General features: G+C 43.7%; 1 protein-coding gene across 2 annotated transcripts in view; it reads right to left on the reverse strand.

Annotated features, from left to right (window-relative positions):
* CRTC1 (CREB regulated transcription coactivator 1) overlaps nt 1-15190 on the reverse strand; it is a 250519-nt gene that overhangs the window by 160244 nt on the left and 75085 nt on the right. For both annotated transcript variants that reach the window (XM_088468969.1, XM_088468968.1), the window contains exon 3: nt 4731-4868. In XM_088468969.1, the coding sequence (XP_088325095.1) occupies nt 4731-4868 (138 nt within the window). The remainder of the gene's footprint in view (nt 1-4730; nt 4869-15190) is intronic.

Below are 15190 nucleotides of genomic sequence, written 5' to 3' on the forward strand. Positions count from 1 at the left end.
TGATGGTGGAAAGTATGTGACCCCTCTCACAATACTTATTTAGTATAGCGAGAGACCACCCTGCAGCACCGCACCGCAAGGGCTTTAGCAGAAAGAACAGGGACAGTGATAAGTCTGACAGTATGAAAGTAAAAGTACAGGCAGCAGCGCTAGCACAGTCACATACAATGCAAAGAAAAATCAATTCCTGCACTATCAGTGCTGATACTCAACTACACAGACACAGAGTCTGGTAGGACACAGCGCTGCATACACAGACCTGACCAAGCGGAGGAGAGGTATGCAGGGGTCCCCAGACCACGATGCCTCCGATCTCAGCCTTCCAACAGTGTTCACCATGCGTTCAGAAGATGGCCACCGAGGAGCATAGAGGAGGCTGGCCTGGGGGAGGAGCGCTGCCACAGGGCCAGTCGGCGTGTGCAGAGAGGGCTGTGTGCAGCGGGGGAGGCGCCGGCTGTGAGACAGGGAAGGCGCGCTCCCCTGGCATGCATTTAACCCCTGGGACACCGCAGCGGTCCGCTGTCCCAGGGGGGTAGTGGAAGCGCAGCTTAATACCTGGCTCCATGCTGCAGCCAGTCCCCAGGGAGCCCCCTGCATGGGGACTTTTGGACCATGTTCAGCAGGGTCCCACCACGGGACCCCTGCTGCTTACCTTTGTCCCCCTTAGATCCGGCCACGGTCCGAAACATCTGCAGTGACCCCAGATGCTTACCCAGCATCCCCGGATCGGTACCGGTGTTCTGGTACCGGCGGGGGTGTAGGGAAGACAGCATGGACGTCAGTATTGACTGTCCATGCTGTACATCCAGATGTGCAGCCACAGCTGCAATGAAGAAAACTTCAGGGGCTCTTCTAAGCCCCCCTCTAGCAGGTGCATCCGACTCCAGCCGGGCACCACACGAAACTGAGATGGCTCGGGGGCGGGGAATAGGAGGGGGACCCTAGTGCATCCTGGGAGGCTGAAAACATAACTCTATGGTGCCCGATGCCTGACGTCATCACCTATAACCCCAAGGTATCCTGTGGATACCCTATGGACCCTGAAGTACAAATAGTTAGTTATATATATTGTGTCGGTCGTGCAGGATGGCAAATGCAATATATCTTGCAGCTATATCATCGTTCCCATCTGCAAGTGTGAACACACAACCAACTGACCAAGGGCTGCCAGCAGAGGGGGTCTGCCGGGACAGGAGTACCGGGCCCAGACACTGGCAAAAAGGGGGAGGGCTGCTCCTATCCAGTACCGCCCGCTCCGACCCGCGGCTGAGTCCCACACTAGCCCCTTGAGTGAAAGGGGGAGTCCGCGTCTACTGCCCGCCGGCCTGCACTACCCCACTGAGTAAAAAGAGGGCCCGCTCCAAACTGCATCTTCCACCCCCGCCTGGCCCCTTGTTCAATACAGGAGATAAGTCATGACATATGAGACTTAAAAAACCAGGGAGAAGGGAGTAGGAAAGAGACCTGAGCAGGCACTCAGACAGTAACTTATAAATACCTGAAAAATAGGTGGGTTGGGGGGGTCCCCTGCCTACTTTGTCACTCCCAGGCCCCACAATTTCTGATGGCGGTCCTGAACTGGCCCATATGCTTGCTGGCTACAGGAAGCAGTTAAAACAACTTCAACACTGCTACTTCTCAGGCCAATTGGTAAGAGTGTATGCACAGTCATATACTTACCAAATCGGTCAGCCAAGTGTATACCCCCAAATTAGAATCCCTTTTTGTACTCAGCTGCCTCCAGTCTACTAAACCAGTTGTTGACGGCAAGCTTCAACTCATCATCACTTCCAAATCGTTTTCCATCAAGGAACTCTGAGCTTAGTGAAAAGATGAAACTCGATTGGAGAAAGGTCCTGACGGAATACATACAAATCCCGTCAGCGGCAGGCTGACACGGCTGAAAATACCGATCGTCCCTAGGTAAGTATGAACTAACCTAACCCCCTAACCATCCTTAGGGGTGCCTAACCCTAACCCCCCATCGCCTAAACCTAAGTCCCCTGAGGAGGTACCTAACCCTAAGTCCCCCCGAGTGTGCCTAACCCTCCTCCTCCCTCCCCCCAGCCTAACCCTAAACTCCCGGGGGGGTGCCTAACCCTAAGTCCCCACCGGGAGCCCTAAACCTAACCCTCCCCCCCCGGCATCTCTTCGATCAGGATGCGGGGCACCGGTCTCCCGGCGTCGGTAAAATGAGTGGCATATACATCTAGACACCGGTCATTTCACCCTCGCCGGGATATGACAGTCGGGAAGCCGGTTGTCGGTATAATGTCAGTCGGCTTCCCGATTGCATACCGTTCGGACTATAGGGTGTATGATCGAAAACCTCCCACCCAAAATATGGGTGTCCGGTCGATCTTCATCATGCATGTTTGTTTGTCCATTATTGAACAATTCACACCACTTTCTCACATCACCATACACCTGATTTAATGGACAATACCACATTGCAAAAAACAACCATAACAGGAAGAGGGTAAATGAACTGCTCGACGGGAATGCACAAACGGTCTTCTGGATTACCCTTGGCTCGGGGGCTGTATATGCCTTATGCTGCATACACACGGTCAGATTTTGTTTCAGATATGAACGATAACAATTGTAAAAATCATTCAATCGTTCATATCTTTGACATGTGGGGCATGCATCGACGAACGATGCGCGTTCCCGCATGTCAGATAACTATCTCTGAAATCTGATGTGTTTGCGGTCAGATTTTAGCAATTTAAGTCATTTTAATACTGTCAGAAATCATTCAATCGTTCATCGTTGATGAAATCGTTCATTTGACAAATCTGACCGTGTATATGCACCATTAGAAACATTTAGGAAATATAATTAAAAGTATGTCCACTTTTCGCAATGAAATATTTATCATTCATGTTAAACATGACTACAGTTTTTATTTACATTAAACATTACTACAGGTCGAGTCTCCCATATTCAAATATTCTGAAAGACAATTGTTTTAGCGTGACTGAGATAGTGACACCTTTGCTTTCTGAGGCACAAAAGTATTAAAAATATTGTATAAAATAACCTTCAGGCTGTGTGTATAAGGTATATGTGAAACAAATGCATTTTGTGTTTAGACTTGGGTCCCATTCCCAAAATATCTCATTATGGTATGCAAATATTCCAAAATACTTCTGGTCCCAAGCATTTCGGATATGGGAAACTCAACCTGTACTACAATTGAACAAGAATAGGACCTGCTCCGAGCTCCATTCTGATAAAAAAAAAAAAGGGTATTCATAACCTGATGTCAAGAAAAGCATCAACAGTTTTAAGCATGATTGTGACTGGAGACTGAAGTAGCATCACAGCATAACAAAGATGTCAGGAGGCAATGTTACACCTCACTGTCACAAGCTTTACACGTTAGAGGTTCCCAGCACAAAGGAAAGGGGTCACCAGAGAGGGATATCCCCATTATGTAATGATTAGCAACTGAAGGAGAGTAAATAACGACAGTGGTGCTGTCCATCAGAACAGTATAAAAAGGTGATTAGCAATAATAAAAATACACTTCTTACAAATTGAAAGCTTTGATGTGAGAAAGACATCAGCTATACTGTGAAAGGAGAAAGACATTTTGTAAGCCTAACCCAATGAAACAAGGAGAAGGAAAAACATACCTTTACATAGCTCCTCCTCCTTAGGGAATCTTAAAGATCTGATTGGTTGCCATGGGTTACAGCACTTAGTCTGTACATTCATAGATATTCCCAAATGTATTAGAGTGTTGATCAAAAACATAGTAATTAAAAGGATTAATCCATTTTAATATTGTAACTTTTAATATAGAATAATTCACAGCCTAGGAGCGTACACACGGTACAATATCTATGAACGAAAAAGTTAAACGATATATATTGTTCATTTTTATGCAGTGAATGATCAACAATGCGCGTTCCCGCATAAACGATAACTATATCTATGATCGTCTGTACATGCAGGCCAACTTACACGATATCGTCAACTTTGCCTGTTCAGAGATGTGGCAGGATGACTTCACTGAAAGATATATCTTTGAAAGATATCTTTCTTGTTGGTGGTGGTAAAGATCGTACCGTGTGTATGCAGCTTAACAATTATTCTAATACAATCATACCGACTTTGAAAGTATAGTAGCATTCAGATTAGCTTTTCCTTTTAGTAGCACCTATCAGTAGGTGGTAATGGCAAAATAGGGAGGGGGATGCTCTTATCAGAACATGTAATTGGGTTATGGGGTTTCCTTCCTCTTAATAAGTAACAAATAGTGGAACTAACATGATTTAAAACTAGCACACATTCATAAAAAAAAGAAAGTCTAAAACGTGAATCTTTATAGTGAGTGCTCTAATTGCCTTTAACACATACTTACCTACTCTCCCGAAATGGTTGGGGACCTCCCGAAAATCAGGTTGCGCTTCCGACCACCTGGAAGACTAGGCAAGTCTCCCGGAATCAGCAGCCGCCAGCCCGCACCCCTCGTTGCCGTCCACACTCCCCCCTGTGACCGCCCACTTACTGTGCAAAAGTGGGAGTGACATTGTAGCCCTGCCCCCCGCTTTACAGTGCCTGTATTATTGGCTCTGCATTGCGGGGGCGAAGCCACAATGACACAATTGAGCCACCACAACCCCCTGCTGTAGGTAGAGAGCCGACCTAGCTACCCCCTCCCGGAGGGGGCAGCCAAAAAGTATGCTTTAACATTTCAGTAACATTTTTAGTAAGGATATTTGTCGTCCATGTTTGTCTACTGACAAAGGCCTCCTATGGGGGGATCCAAGGCGATTTCGATCTCGATATACTCTGTCAACAAGACCATGATGCCGAGTTGTTCTACTTGTATCTAATCCAGAAGACTGGAAGGGAGTCTGTAAGAATAAAAAATTAATTTGACACAGTAATAAATATATAATACATACAATTTATTAGACAGACCTGCTTGTTAATGCAAATATACAACCAGAAAATCATGTAGACATGGTCAAGAGTTTCTATTCAGACCAAACACAAGAATGGGGAAAAAATGTGATTTAAGTGACTAACTGTGGAATGATTGTTGGTGCTAGACAGGGTGATATGACTATCCTGGAAATAGCTTATCTCAGGGGACTTCTCAATTCCAGTCCTCTGGACACACTAAAAGCCACACTTGATCGCCCAATATATCTACTGCCCGTCGGCCAGTGTGCACCCGACGGGCAGTAGATATAGACGTTGTTCACAGACATATAGCATTGGCTGTGCTGCACAGCCGATGGACTTGTGTATCTGCAGATATATACTGTTCATTGGCAGGTGTGTACAGGCTGTCTGCAGACCGCCTGTACACATGCAGCAGCAGCTGCGGGTAGGGGAGCGGACCCGCCCCCTCCTACACACTGAACACAGATGATGGTTGTTTGGTATGTACGAACAACCATCATCTGCAGATATTTCTGCAGATCACTCGATCTGCAGATATATCTGTTTAGTGTGTACCCAGCTTAACAGTGCATGTTTTCCAGGTCTCCTCACAAAACCACAAGTGAAATAATTAGAACCAACAGTGGATCTTTCAAAATGTGTCAGTCAGTAATGAATACGCCTGTGTTCCATCAAGGAGATATGGAAAACATGCTCTGTCCCGAGGACAGGATTTGAGAACCACTACTCTATAGTTTAACAAGGAAATGTTTGCTCACAGAACCATCCTCTATAATGAAGGATCAGGAGAATGTCCAGATTGGTTTAAGATGACACGAAGACACCAGCAACTCAGTAAAACATGCATTACAACAGCGAAATAAAGCAGAGCTTTCATGAATGCACAGCATGTCGAACCAACAGCAGAAGACTACACAAAGCTTAACTGTCATCTAAGAACAGGAAACTGAGGCTACAGTGTGTCAGCTCCAGAGATCCCAGTGTCGAAACTCAGTTCTTGGAAATATTTCCTGAGGAATAATTTTTACCCCTGAATGCTGGCGGTATATTGGTGTATGTGTCTATTGCAGTTGGTACTGCGATCCCACAGACAATAACGGGGAAACTATTACTATTTTTTTTTTTTTACCATAATTTTTATTCAGAGAAAACGAGAATACAATATTATCGACAAAGTGTTAAAGATATCAAAAACATAATATATCAAACAACATATTATATATATATATATATATATATATATATATATATATATATATATGCGCACCTTACATTTTCATATCAGGTTTGAATAAACAGAAAAAAAGAAAAAAAATCAAGACAAACAAACAAAATCAGGGGGGGGGGGGGGGCATCGTATAATAATGTCGCATTAGAACCCAACTTAAACACATATCAACATAGCTTTTTTTTTCCATTATATATAGTATTTAGTTAGACAAGGAGGCAGATCCTAGGGACAGTAGTGGTTGCGTAATTAAACCATGGGTCCCAGATCTTATTAAATTTATCTGACTGATCCATAACACCAAAAGTAAACTTTCTCCATATTAGCAATAAACCAAATCTTGGAATGCACTAAATGCATAGCGGGTGTGGAAGGTTGTTTCCAAGACTTGGCCAAACTACACCTTGCTGCATGTAAAATTTGAAAAACTAGTTTGTTTGAGAAGGAATTTAGCCCAGAGACAGGAAGTCCCAATAGGGCAGTCCATGGGCTTAAAGGGGCCGAGGTTTGAAATACATTATTTAATAGGGATTTTATCGCATTCCAGTAATGAATAATTTTGGGACACGACCACCAGATATGTATAAAATCCCCCCGCAGACCACAATTCCCGCCAACTCCACGGGGAAGAGGATGGGAAAATCTTACACAATCTGGTGGGAACCAAATACCATTATAATAAATATATAAATTTTATAAGAGTTTTCTTTTATCAGGTTGGAGATAGAAGATTTTGCCACATTACTTCTAATGATTTCCCATGATTCCTCACTAGGAGGAGGGCCCAAATCCTTTTTCCATTACACTTCATGGGAAAGTGTATCTGCAGAAACTGAGGAACAGAGTAGGCGGCATAAAATAGAAAAACCGTTTCGTAGGTGTATAATAACAAAGCCTCTCAAGAAGCGTAAGTGGTCTACAAATAGAATCTTTAGAGAAAGAATTAAGAAATTATCTAATTTGAAAGTACTCATAGAGAATTGGGCGAGGAATTTGATATTTCTTTACCAACTCCTCCAGTGAATACAAGGTACTGCCCTGTATAAAATCATACAGAAACCTAGGACATGATGGTAGATTATACCACGAGTGTGACCGATTGGTATATAATCCAGGAAGAAAATCCGGGTTATCCCAGATGGGAGTCAGGGGGGGATGGATAAGATGAAAGGTCAAATTGCCTAATACATAAAAGCCATATAGATCGGGTCAGTTTAGTAGTTGGACCAAGCCCCAGAGCACTTTGTTTAGGAATAGAGGGAGTGAGAATGGAGGACAGAGAATACAATGAGGATTCAGCAGTTTCAATGTGTACCCATGGTAGATTACTTGTAGGTGTAAACCAGGTAAGTGCTTGTGCGAAAGTATTATTTTGCTACTCATTTAGGTAATCAGGGAGCCCACGTCCACCTTCTAGGGAACTCCTTATAAGAGTAGAGAATTTCACTCTAGGTGGCTTACCAAGCCAGATAAATTTAATTATTGCCCCTTGCACACGACTCAGAACCTCATTAGGAATTCTTACTGGTATAGTCTGCATAAGATAAATAATTCTGGGTAAAACATTCATTTTAACTGCAGTCATCCTGACAAACCAAGAAGTTATCTGACCCCTCCAGGTTTTAAAATCGGATTCTATATTAGCAAAAAGGGATGGGAAATTATCCTTGTAGAGAGAACTATATGAACTAGTGATGTAAATTCCAAGGTATTTTATCTTTTTGGAACGCCAAGCAAATTGAAAATTATGTTCTACTAGTTCAGGGCTCAAGAAATCCCAGGGGCCAGGTCGCCATGGCTACCAGATTTTGCAGTGAGGGAGGATGCAGATCCTCATCAGGTCTGGCGGAGATTCGTGCCTATAGTATGGCGGGGTTCATATCATGCACAGGAGTGCATGTGCTGAGTGTCGTCTGCGGTGACTGCTGTGCCTGTGTCTGACCCGGCCTGCACTGACGACTCCTCTCCATCCTGGCCTGCTCTGATCCCTGTTGTATGTCCCAGTCGACGCTGATCCTCCTGTATGTTCTGGCTGTCTACTGTCTCCTATCTCCGGCTGCATAAAGCTCTCCGGTAGTAGGGTCTATGTGTGGCCAGGGATTGCGGAGCGGCTTCAGAGGGATAGTGGTGTGATCATGAGGGGAGGGGGGTTTTGCTGTACTTTCTGGCACCGTTGTTTTATGTGAAATGTGGTCCGTTATTACTGGAGGATGGGGGGTGGAGCAGGGGAGCTGTGCAGAGCAGTGAGGGGGACTCCATTTTACTGTATCTATTCAACTGTGACCATTTTGTGGACTAGTATAGTGTGTATAACTGTTGCATAACACCCAGAGCTGTGCTCCTCACTCACTCCTGTCATTTTTTTTTTTTAGGGGGGGTTCGCAGTGATCTGGCTCCTACAAATTCATCCTGGCTCTTAAATTTTAGAAAAGTTTGTCAAGCCCTGTACGAGTTAACTGGTGTCTGGGGATACATGTAAGGGGAGGACCTCCGATTTAGAATAATTAATTCGGTAAGCAGCCAGGGTAGAAGAAGAGGATAAAGTTTGAAAAAGAATAGGGACAGAAATGTGAGGGGAAGAAAGTGAGAGTAATACATCACCCGCGAAGAGTGACATTTTATATTCCCTCTCACCAACTTGAATCCCTTTAATATCAGGGGAAGACCGTATTAAACAAACAAGAGATTCTACAGTTAAGGCAAAGATTAAAGGGGAAAGGGGACAGCCTTGCCTGGTGCCATTACCAATTCCAAAGAGATCAGAATCCCTTCCATTTACTCGAACCCTCGCTGTCGGGTTGGAATACAAGGTCCCTATACCTCTGAGAAGGTTACCTCCCAAACCAAAACTCCAAAGAGTAGCAAACATAAAAGGCCAGAAAATTTTATCGAATGCCTTCTCCGCATCTAGTGAAAGAAGCAGAGAAGGCAGCTTTCTTTTATTTATAATATGGATAAGATCAACTGCTGTTCTTGTATTATCCCGGGCTTGTCGGCCCGGGATGAAACCCACATGATCAGGGTGGACAAGCTGTGGAAGTACCTCCCCTAGTCTAGCCGCCAAAATTTTGGAGAACTTTATATCATTATTGAGAAGGGATGAAGGCCTATAACCTGAGCAAACATTAGGATCCTTCCCAGGTTTATGTATAACAACAATTCTAGCCTCAAAATACAAGAAGATAGTCTCCCCCTTAAGAAATCCATTAAAAAGTCTACACAAATGGAGAATTAAAATAGATTTAAATTTCTTATAATACAGTAGGGAGAAGCCGTCTTGACCAGGGGCTTTACCAGATTTTTAAGCTTTTAACGTCTCCACTAATTCTTCTACAGAAATATCTGCGCTTAATTGAGCAACCTTAGAGCGGTTTAATTTAGGGAGATGGCACTTTGCCAAGAAAGAATCAATGTCTTTATCTAAAGAAGGAGATGGAACAGAGTTGTGGTTAGAGTTATACAAATTTTGATAAAAAATTTCAAATTCCTTCACTATCTTCCCGGGGTCGCGTGTTAAGGAATCGGTATGAAATACCGCCGGCTGCAAAAGCAGAGTTCCCGGCAGCGGAAGCCCGACAGCGCTGGAAAACCCGATCGTCGCTAAAGTATAAACTAACCTAACACCCTAACCCCCCCCCTTCCCCACTGCCTAAACCTAAGTCCCCCGGGGGGGGGGGGTGCCTAACCCTAAGTTTCCCCCGGGGGTACCTAACCCTCCCGGGGGGGTGCCTAACCCCAAGTCCCCCCCTGGGTGCCCTAAACCTAACCCCCCCCCCCTGCGGCTGTCCGCTCGCGGCGCCCGGCATCCCTTTGATCGGGATGCCGGGCTCCCGGCGTCGGGGAAATGACAGGCGTCTAGATATAGACGCCGGTCATTTATCCCACACCGTGATAAAGCAGTCAGGAAGCCGGCTGTCGGGATTCCCGAATGTATACCTGTGTTAAATCTCCCACTCCAGTTTTGATTGACAAAATATTTTTAGTTGAAACTTTAGCTCGTAATTTCCAGGCTAGTAGCTTGTCGGCTTTATCCCCCTTTTCATAATAACTCTGACTTAAACGACGGAGGCAGAATTCTGTTTTATGAGACAATAACATATTAAGTTCTCCTCGAATTTTAATAAACTGATCTAGGCCGGATTGAATAAGAGTAGATTTGTGTTTTAATTCTAGTTGGTGGACCTGTGTGGCTAGATCTAAGATGGCTTGGGTACTTCGTCGTTTAATTCTGTAAGCTATTTGAATAAAATGACTACGAACAACTGCTTTGTGGGCTTCCCGCAAAGTCATATCTTTAATATCAGAGGTTTGATTTATGGAAAAATAATCTTTAAGTAACTGGGAAATCAGTACTAAAACATCATTGTTTTGTAAAAGAGAATCATTTAGGCAGCAGGAAGGAGGAAGAGAAATAGGGGAAAGACCCGACAAAGTAGAGGAAATTGGGGCGTGGTCAGATCATGTGATGGGATGTATATTAACCCCATTAACATGAGGAGTCATGGCTTGACCAACAAAAATCATATCAATTCTAGTATAAATTTTATGCACTTGGGAGAAGAACGTATAATCTTTAGCAAAAAGGTCTTGCACCCACCAGGTGTCAAACAGTAAATGGTTTTTAAGTAAGGATAGTAGGGCTTTAGAATTACGTTCTCCAATATAGGTCAGTGAAGGAGGCAATGGGTGGGATCTGTCATATTTTGATGAAGGACTGTATTGAAATCCAATGCTAAAATGACCTCCCCCTTACAATAATGAGAAATTATTGAATCAGGATCAGCAAAAAAAAAGAAAAAAAGATTGGTTAATATTTATGCCCCAAATGTAAATCAATGTAACCAGGGTATTATTTAACATACCTACTAGAATAATAAACCTACCCCTCTTATCTCTGTATACCGATTCCGGTACCAATTGTAAATGACTAGCAATTAGAACCGCCATTCCCCTTTTTTTGTGAATGATCACACAGGCAAGTAATACAGCAGGATACCTTGAGGAGCGGAGGTCAGGGTGGCAAAAACTACAAAAGTGCATTTCCTGGAGAAAAATCAAATCACCAGACAGCCACTTTAAATAAAAAAAAATAACTTGGACCGCTTTTGAGGGCTATTAAAACCCTTAAACTTTTACTACTTTTAACAGATACAGGATGCTCTCTATCAACCCCCTATTTAAGAAGTGTCTTTGGTAGCATATTTAAATATCTAATTACAGTGCATTAATTCAGAAATCTTATTTTGTGACTCTTCCCACAGCACCAGTTACGAGAGAGAGAGAGAGAGAGAGAGAGAGAGAGAAAACATATCTATTATTGTTTTTAACCAGTTGTCCTTTAGTTAGTAAAAGATGATTTAAATAACCTGGATTCAGTAGCTGATTCTTAAACAATTGTTGGAAAGAGATTACATTGGAACATTAAAATATAACCCCCAGCAAACAGAACTGTATAGGCACTATGTCACGGCTCCAACATGCCATAAAACAAACCCTTCCATCTATACACCACATGCCCTGGCAACAAGTACATAGCATACTATGCTAGTTTAAAACTATGTTTGTCCAATCAGCATCTGTACTATAAACTAGCACAACAATCGTTGAATTTATAAAACCTTCCTGCTATGATATCCGGTCTAAAGATCTACAGTAAAAAGGTAGACAATGTCTTGATAGACACCAGATGTTAGACAGGCAATAGGTCGACAGGGTCAAAAGGTCGACACGCTAAATGTCAACATGTAAGACGTTCGACTGGTACAAGTGGGTTAAAAGGTCAATATGCAAATTGTCGACGACAAAATGGGTCGACATTTTTTGGGGGGGTTAGGTTTAGGCACCTACTGGAGGATTAGGCACTTACCCCAATGGTTAGAGTTAGGCACCAGGAGGGAGGGTTAGGCACTTACCGGACGGATAGGGCCAGGCACCTACCCCGACGGTTAGGGTTAGGCACCAATGGGAGGGTTAGGGTGAAGATTAGGGTTAGAAAAAATAAAATAAAAAAACAAGCGTCAACCATATTCATGTCGAACTTTTGTACCCGTCGACCTATTGCCTGTCTAAAATCTGGTGTCTATCTAGACCAGGGGTAGCCAACCCTGGTCATCGAGAGCTACCAGGTCTCCTCACAGAATCACAAGTGAAATAATTAGCTCCACCTATGGATCTTTTCAAATGTGTCAGTGAGTAATGAATACACCTGTGCACCTGCTGGGTGACCTGGAAAACGTGAACTGTTGGTAGCTCTTGAGGACAGAGGTTGGCTAACCCTGATCTAGACATTGTCTACCTTTTTACTGTAGATCTTTCAATCCATAACCCCCCGCTACAGACTGAGAGGTGAAGTCTTGTGCTAAATATTATGTAAAAACTAGAGATGAGCAGTTCGGATTCCTTGGAATCTGAACACACCATAAAATTGGGAATCCGAGTAGATCCCAGAGGCAGCATGGATCTTCCCGCCCGACTCAAGACTCCACACACATTCATTTCCAAATGGTTATTATAGTTCTTCTGGAAAACAGAACTCACATGTATAGGGAGACGGATTTATATATCAAAATGATTTGATAACATAAGAAACACAATCATCAGCCGTAAAGGATATTAATAAAATGAAAAACAAAAGTAAAAATATGTTAACAATAAGGCAATGTTACTGTTTACATAACTGATTAGTACTGTGGTTAATTACGTTTAAAGTATACAGGCACACAGATGACAAAGTTAATCAGATTATTAGCAATGGAAGCAGTTGAAATCCCGACTGTCGGGATGCAGCACTCAGAAGGCCCCGACGGTATGTACTGGGGTTAGGCGCTATGAGGGGGCTAGGTTTAGTGTGAGGGGAGGGAGGGTTAGGATACTTACCGACTGGCGTCGGTATCCTAACCCTGTTGGGATGTCAGCGTCGGGATTCTGACCCCCGGGATTCCGAGTGCTAGCTTCCCGTACCAAACCCATTAGTAAATACAGCCCTCAAAAAGGATTTATAGCATGCAATGAATAACAGAGTCCTGTAGATATACAGCAGCATAAACAATGGTATATGAAACTTAAGTTCTGTAGAATTTCCTCATTTGGATCAGTTCATATAGTCCCATTACCTCTGCCATAAGAATGGGGACAATACAGCAGTTCACCTTAGTCTGATCCCCGTGGTAGTACAGTCTTCCTTACTGCTGATTCAGAAGTGTATACCTAGATGATTGATATTGTAGTCTGGCTGGACATAGGAACAGGCTGCAAGCACTGATGGTTCCGCTTTGCTTAAAGTCAAATCTGCCTAGTTTAAAGTGCGACAGTGTTTGCAAAAGAAATTAAAGTGAGCCAGGAGACTAGTGTTTAAGCGTTTCATTTTGGGGTTAAAATATTTCAAGATAAAATTCTCCTGGAATGATCTCAGTTATTAATAGAATATAAAGGGTGTGGTTTTCCTCTTTACATCTCTTAGTTAGCTCAATCTATTTAAGATGAAACATGTTTAATTACATAATATTTTAAATAAGGCTTAATTGTGGGGGGCGTAGCCTGGATTGGCATGGAGTAGTAAGCAAGTCACAGTGTTCTCCAGACTAATACCCCTTTTACACCGGAGCTAAAACCCGGGTTTTTGAAGGGTTAACCCGGGCAGCTCCCTGGTGTAAAAGGGCAGAGGGTTGGATCGCCGGGTCGAGTGACCCGGCAATCCAACCCAGGTAACTAGCAGGGTTTAACACGGGCGTAGCCCGTGAAACCCTGCTATGGGAACAGCGCACTCCGGGTCACGAAGACCTGGAGTGCGCTGCTAGCCGGCCGATTGGTCCGGCTTCAGTGGCGCTTGGAGATGACGTCATCTCCAAGCGTCTACTTTCACTCCGCATAAGCCGGGTCTATGCAGACCCGACTGCGGTGTGAGCGGCGCTGACTCGGGAATATCCCGAGTCAGCGCCGGCAAAATTCCGGGTCTGATCCGGATAGGAACTTTGTTCCAACTCCGGGTCAGACCCGGAATTTAGGTGGAAAAGGGGTATAAATAGCCTGTGGCCTATCCTGCTGCTGCCGGTGGACTCCTACCTCAGCCTCTCTGTATGCAGCCAAAATATTTAACATGGTTAAATGTAAATTTTTATTAGCTGTATTTTCTAGGTTTGGAGTGAGTGATAGTTTTATAGCCTGGATCCGACTTGTGTACTCTTACCATGCTGCAAGGGCCTGTGCTATTGTCACAAGTATTTACCACACTGTTTGCCATTGAGCCCTTGGCTTGTGCAATTAGAGCTTCTCCTGCTGTCTCTGGGCTGATGGTCTCGGATTGTGAGGAGAAGATCGCACTTTATGCTGAAGACATATTTTTTACAAGAATGCAGCATTCACTGCAATCCCTTTTGGCAATAAGACTCATTTGGTTCCTTTTCAGGAGTGAAGATTAATTAGGATAAGTCTGTGGGTTTTCCTTTGCTCCCCACTTTCTTGATGCCAGAGGCTTATGCCTTTCTCCTGTGGTGGTGCATGCAGTTCACGTATTTAGGGGTTCAGATTTCATATTCTCCGACTAAGTATATAGCTTTTAAATATCCAACTCCAATAATTTATCTAAAAGCTAAGTCTCAAATTTGGCAGAAACTTCACTCATCAGTCATAGGAAGGGTAAATCTTGAGAAAATAAATTATCCCAAACAAAGTTACTTATGTACTACATCTTTCACCAGTTTACCACCCAATATACGCTTACTCTACCATAGGAAGGTGTGTGACCTCTTGTTTGGGGTCATAAATCTGCCCCTATTGCCTACAAAACTGGGTAGGTCTAGAGGAATGGGGGTCTGCAGCTTCCCAACATGAGGTTGTATTATTTGGCTGCTCAGCTAACATCTCCCGGAGTGGGTCAGTGCACGGCAAAATGGAAACTGCTTCAACAGGCCAGGTTGGCATTTACTCCACTCCAATTTCTCTACTTTCTCTCGTGTGGGATGTCAAACCTATGCTGGTGTAGGCACATAGAGTTTAGTAGGGGGCTGAAAAACTAATGGGGTGACTCAGTTATTGCTCTTC

Source organism: Taudactylus pleione, unplaced genomic scaffold, assembly GCF_031769625.1.
Source record: "Taudactylus pleione unplaced genomic scaffold, aTauple2 ptg000087l, whole genome shotgun sequence".
Lineage (NCBI taxonomy): Eukaryota > Metazoa > Chordata > Amphibia > Anura > Myobatrachidae > Taudactylus > Taudactylus pleione.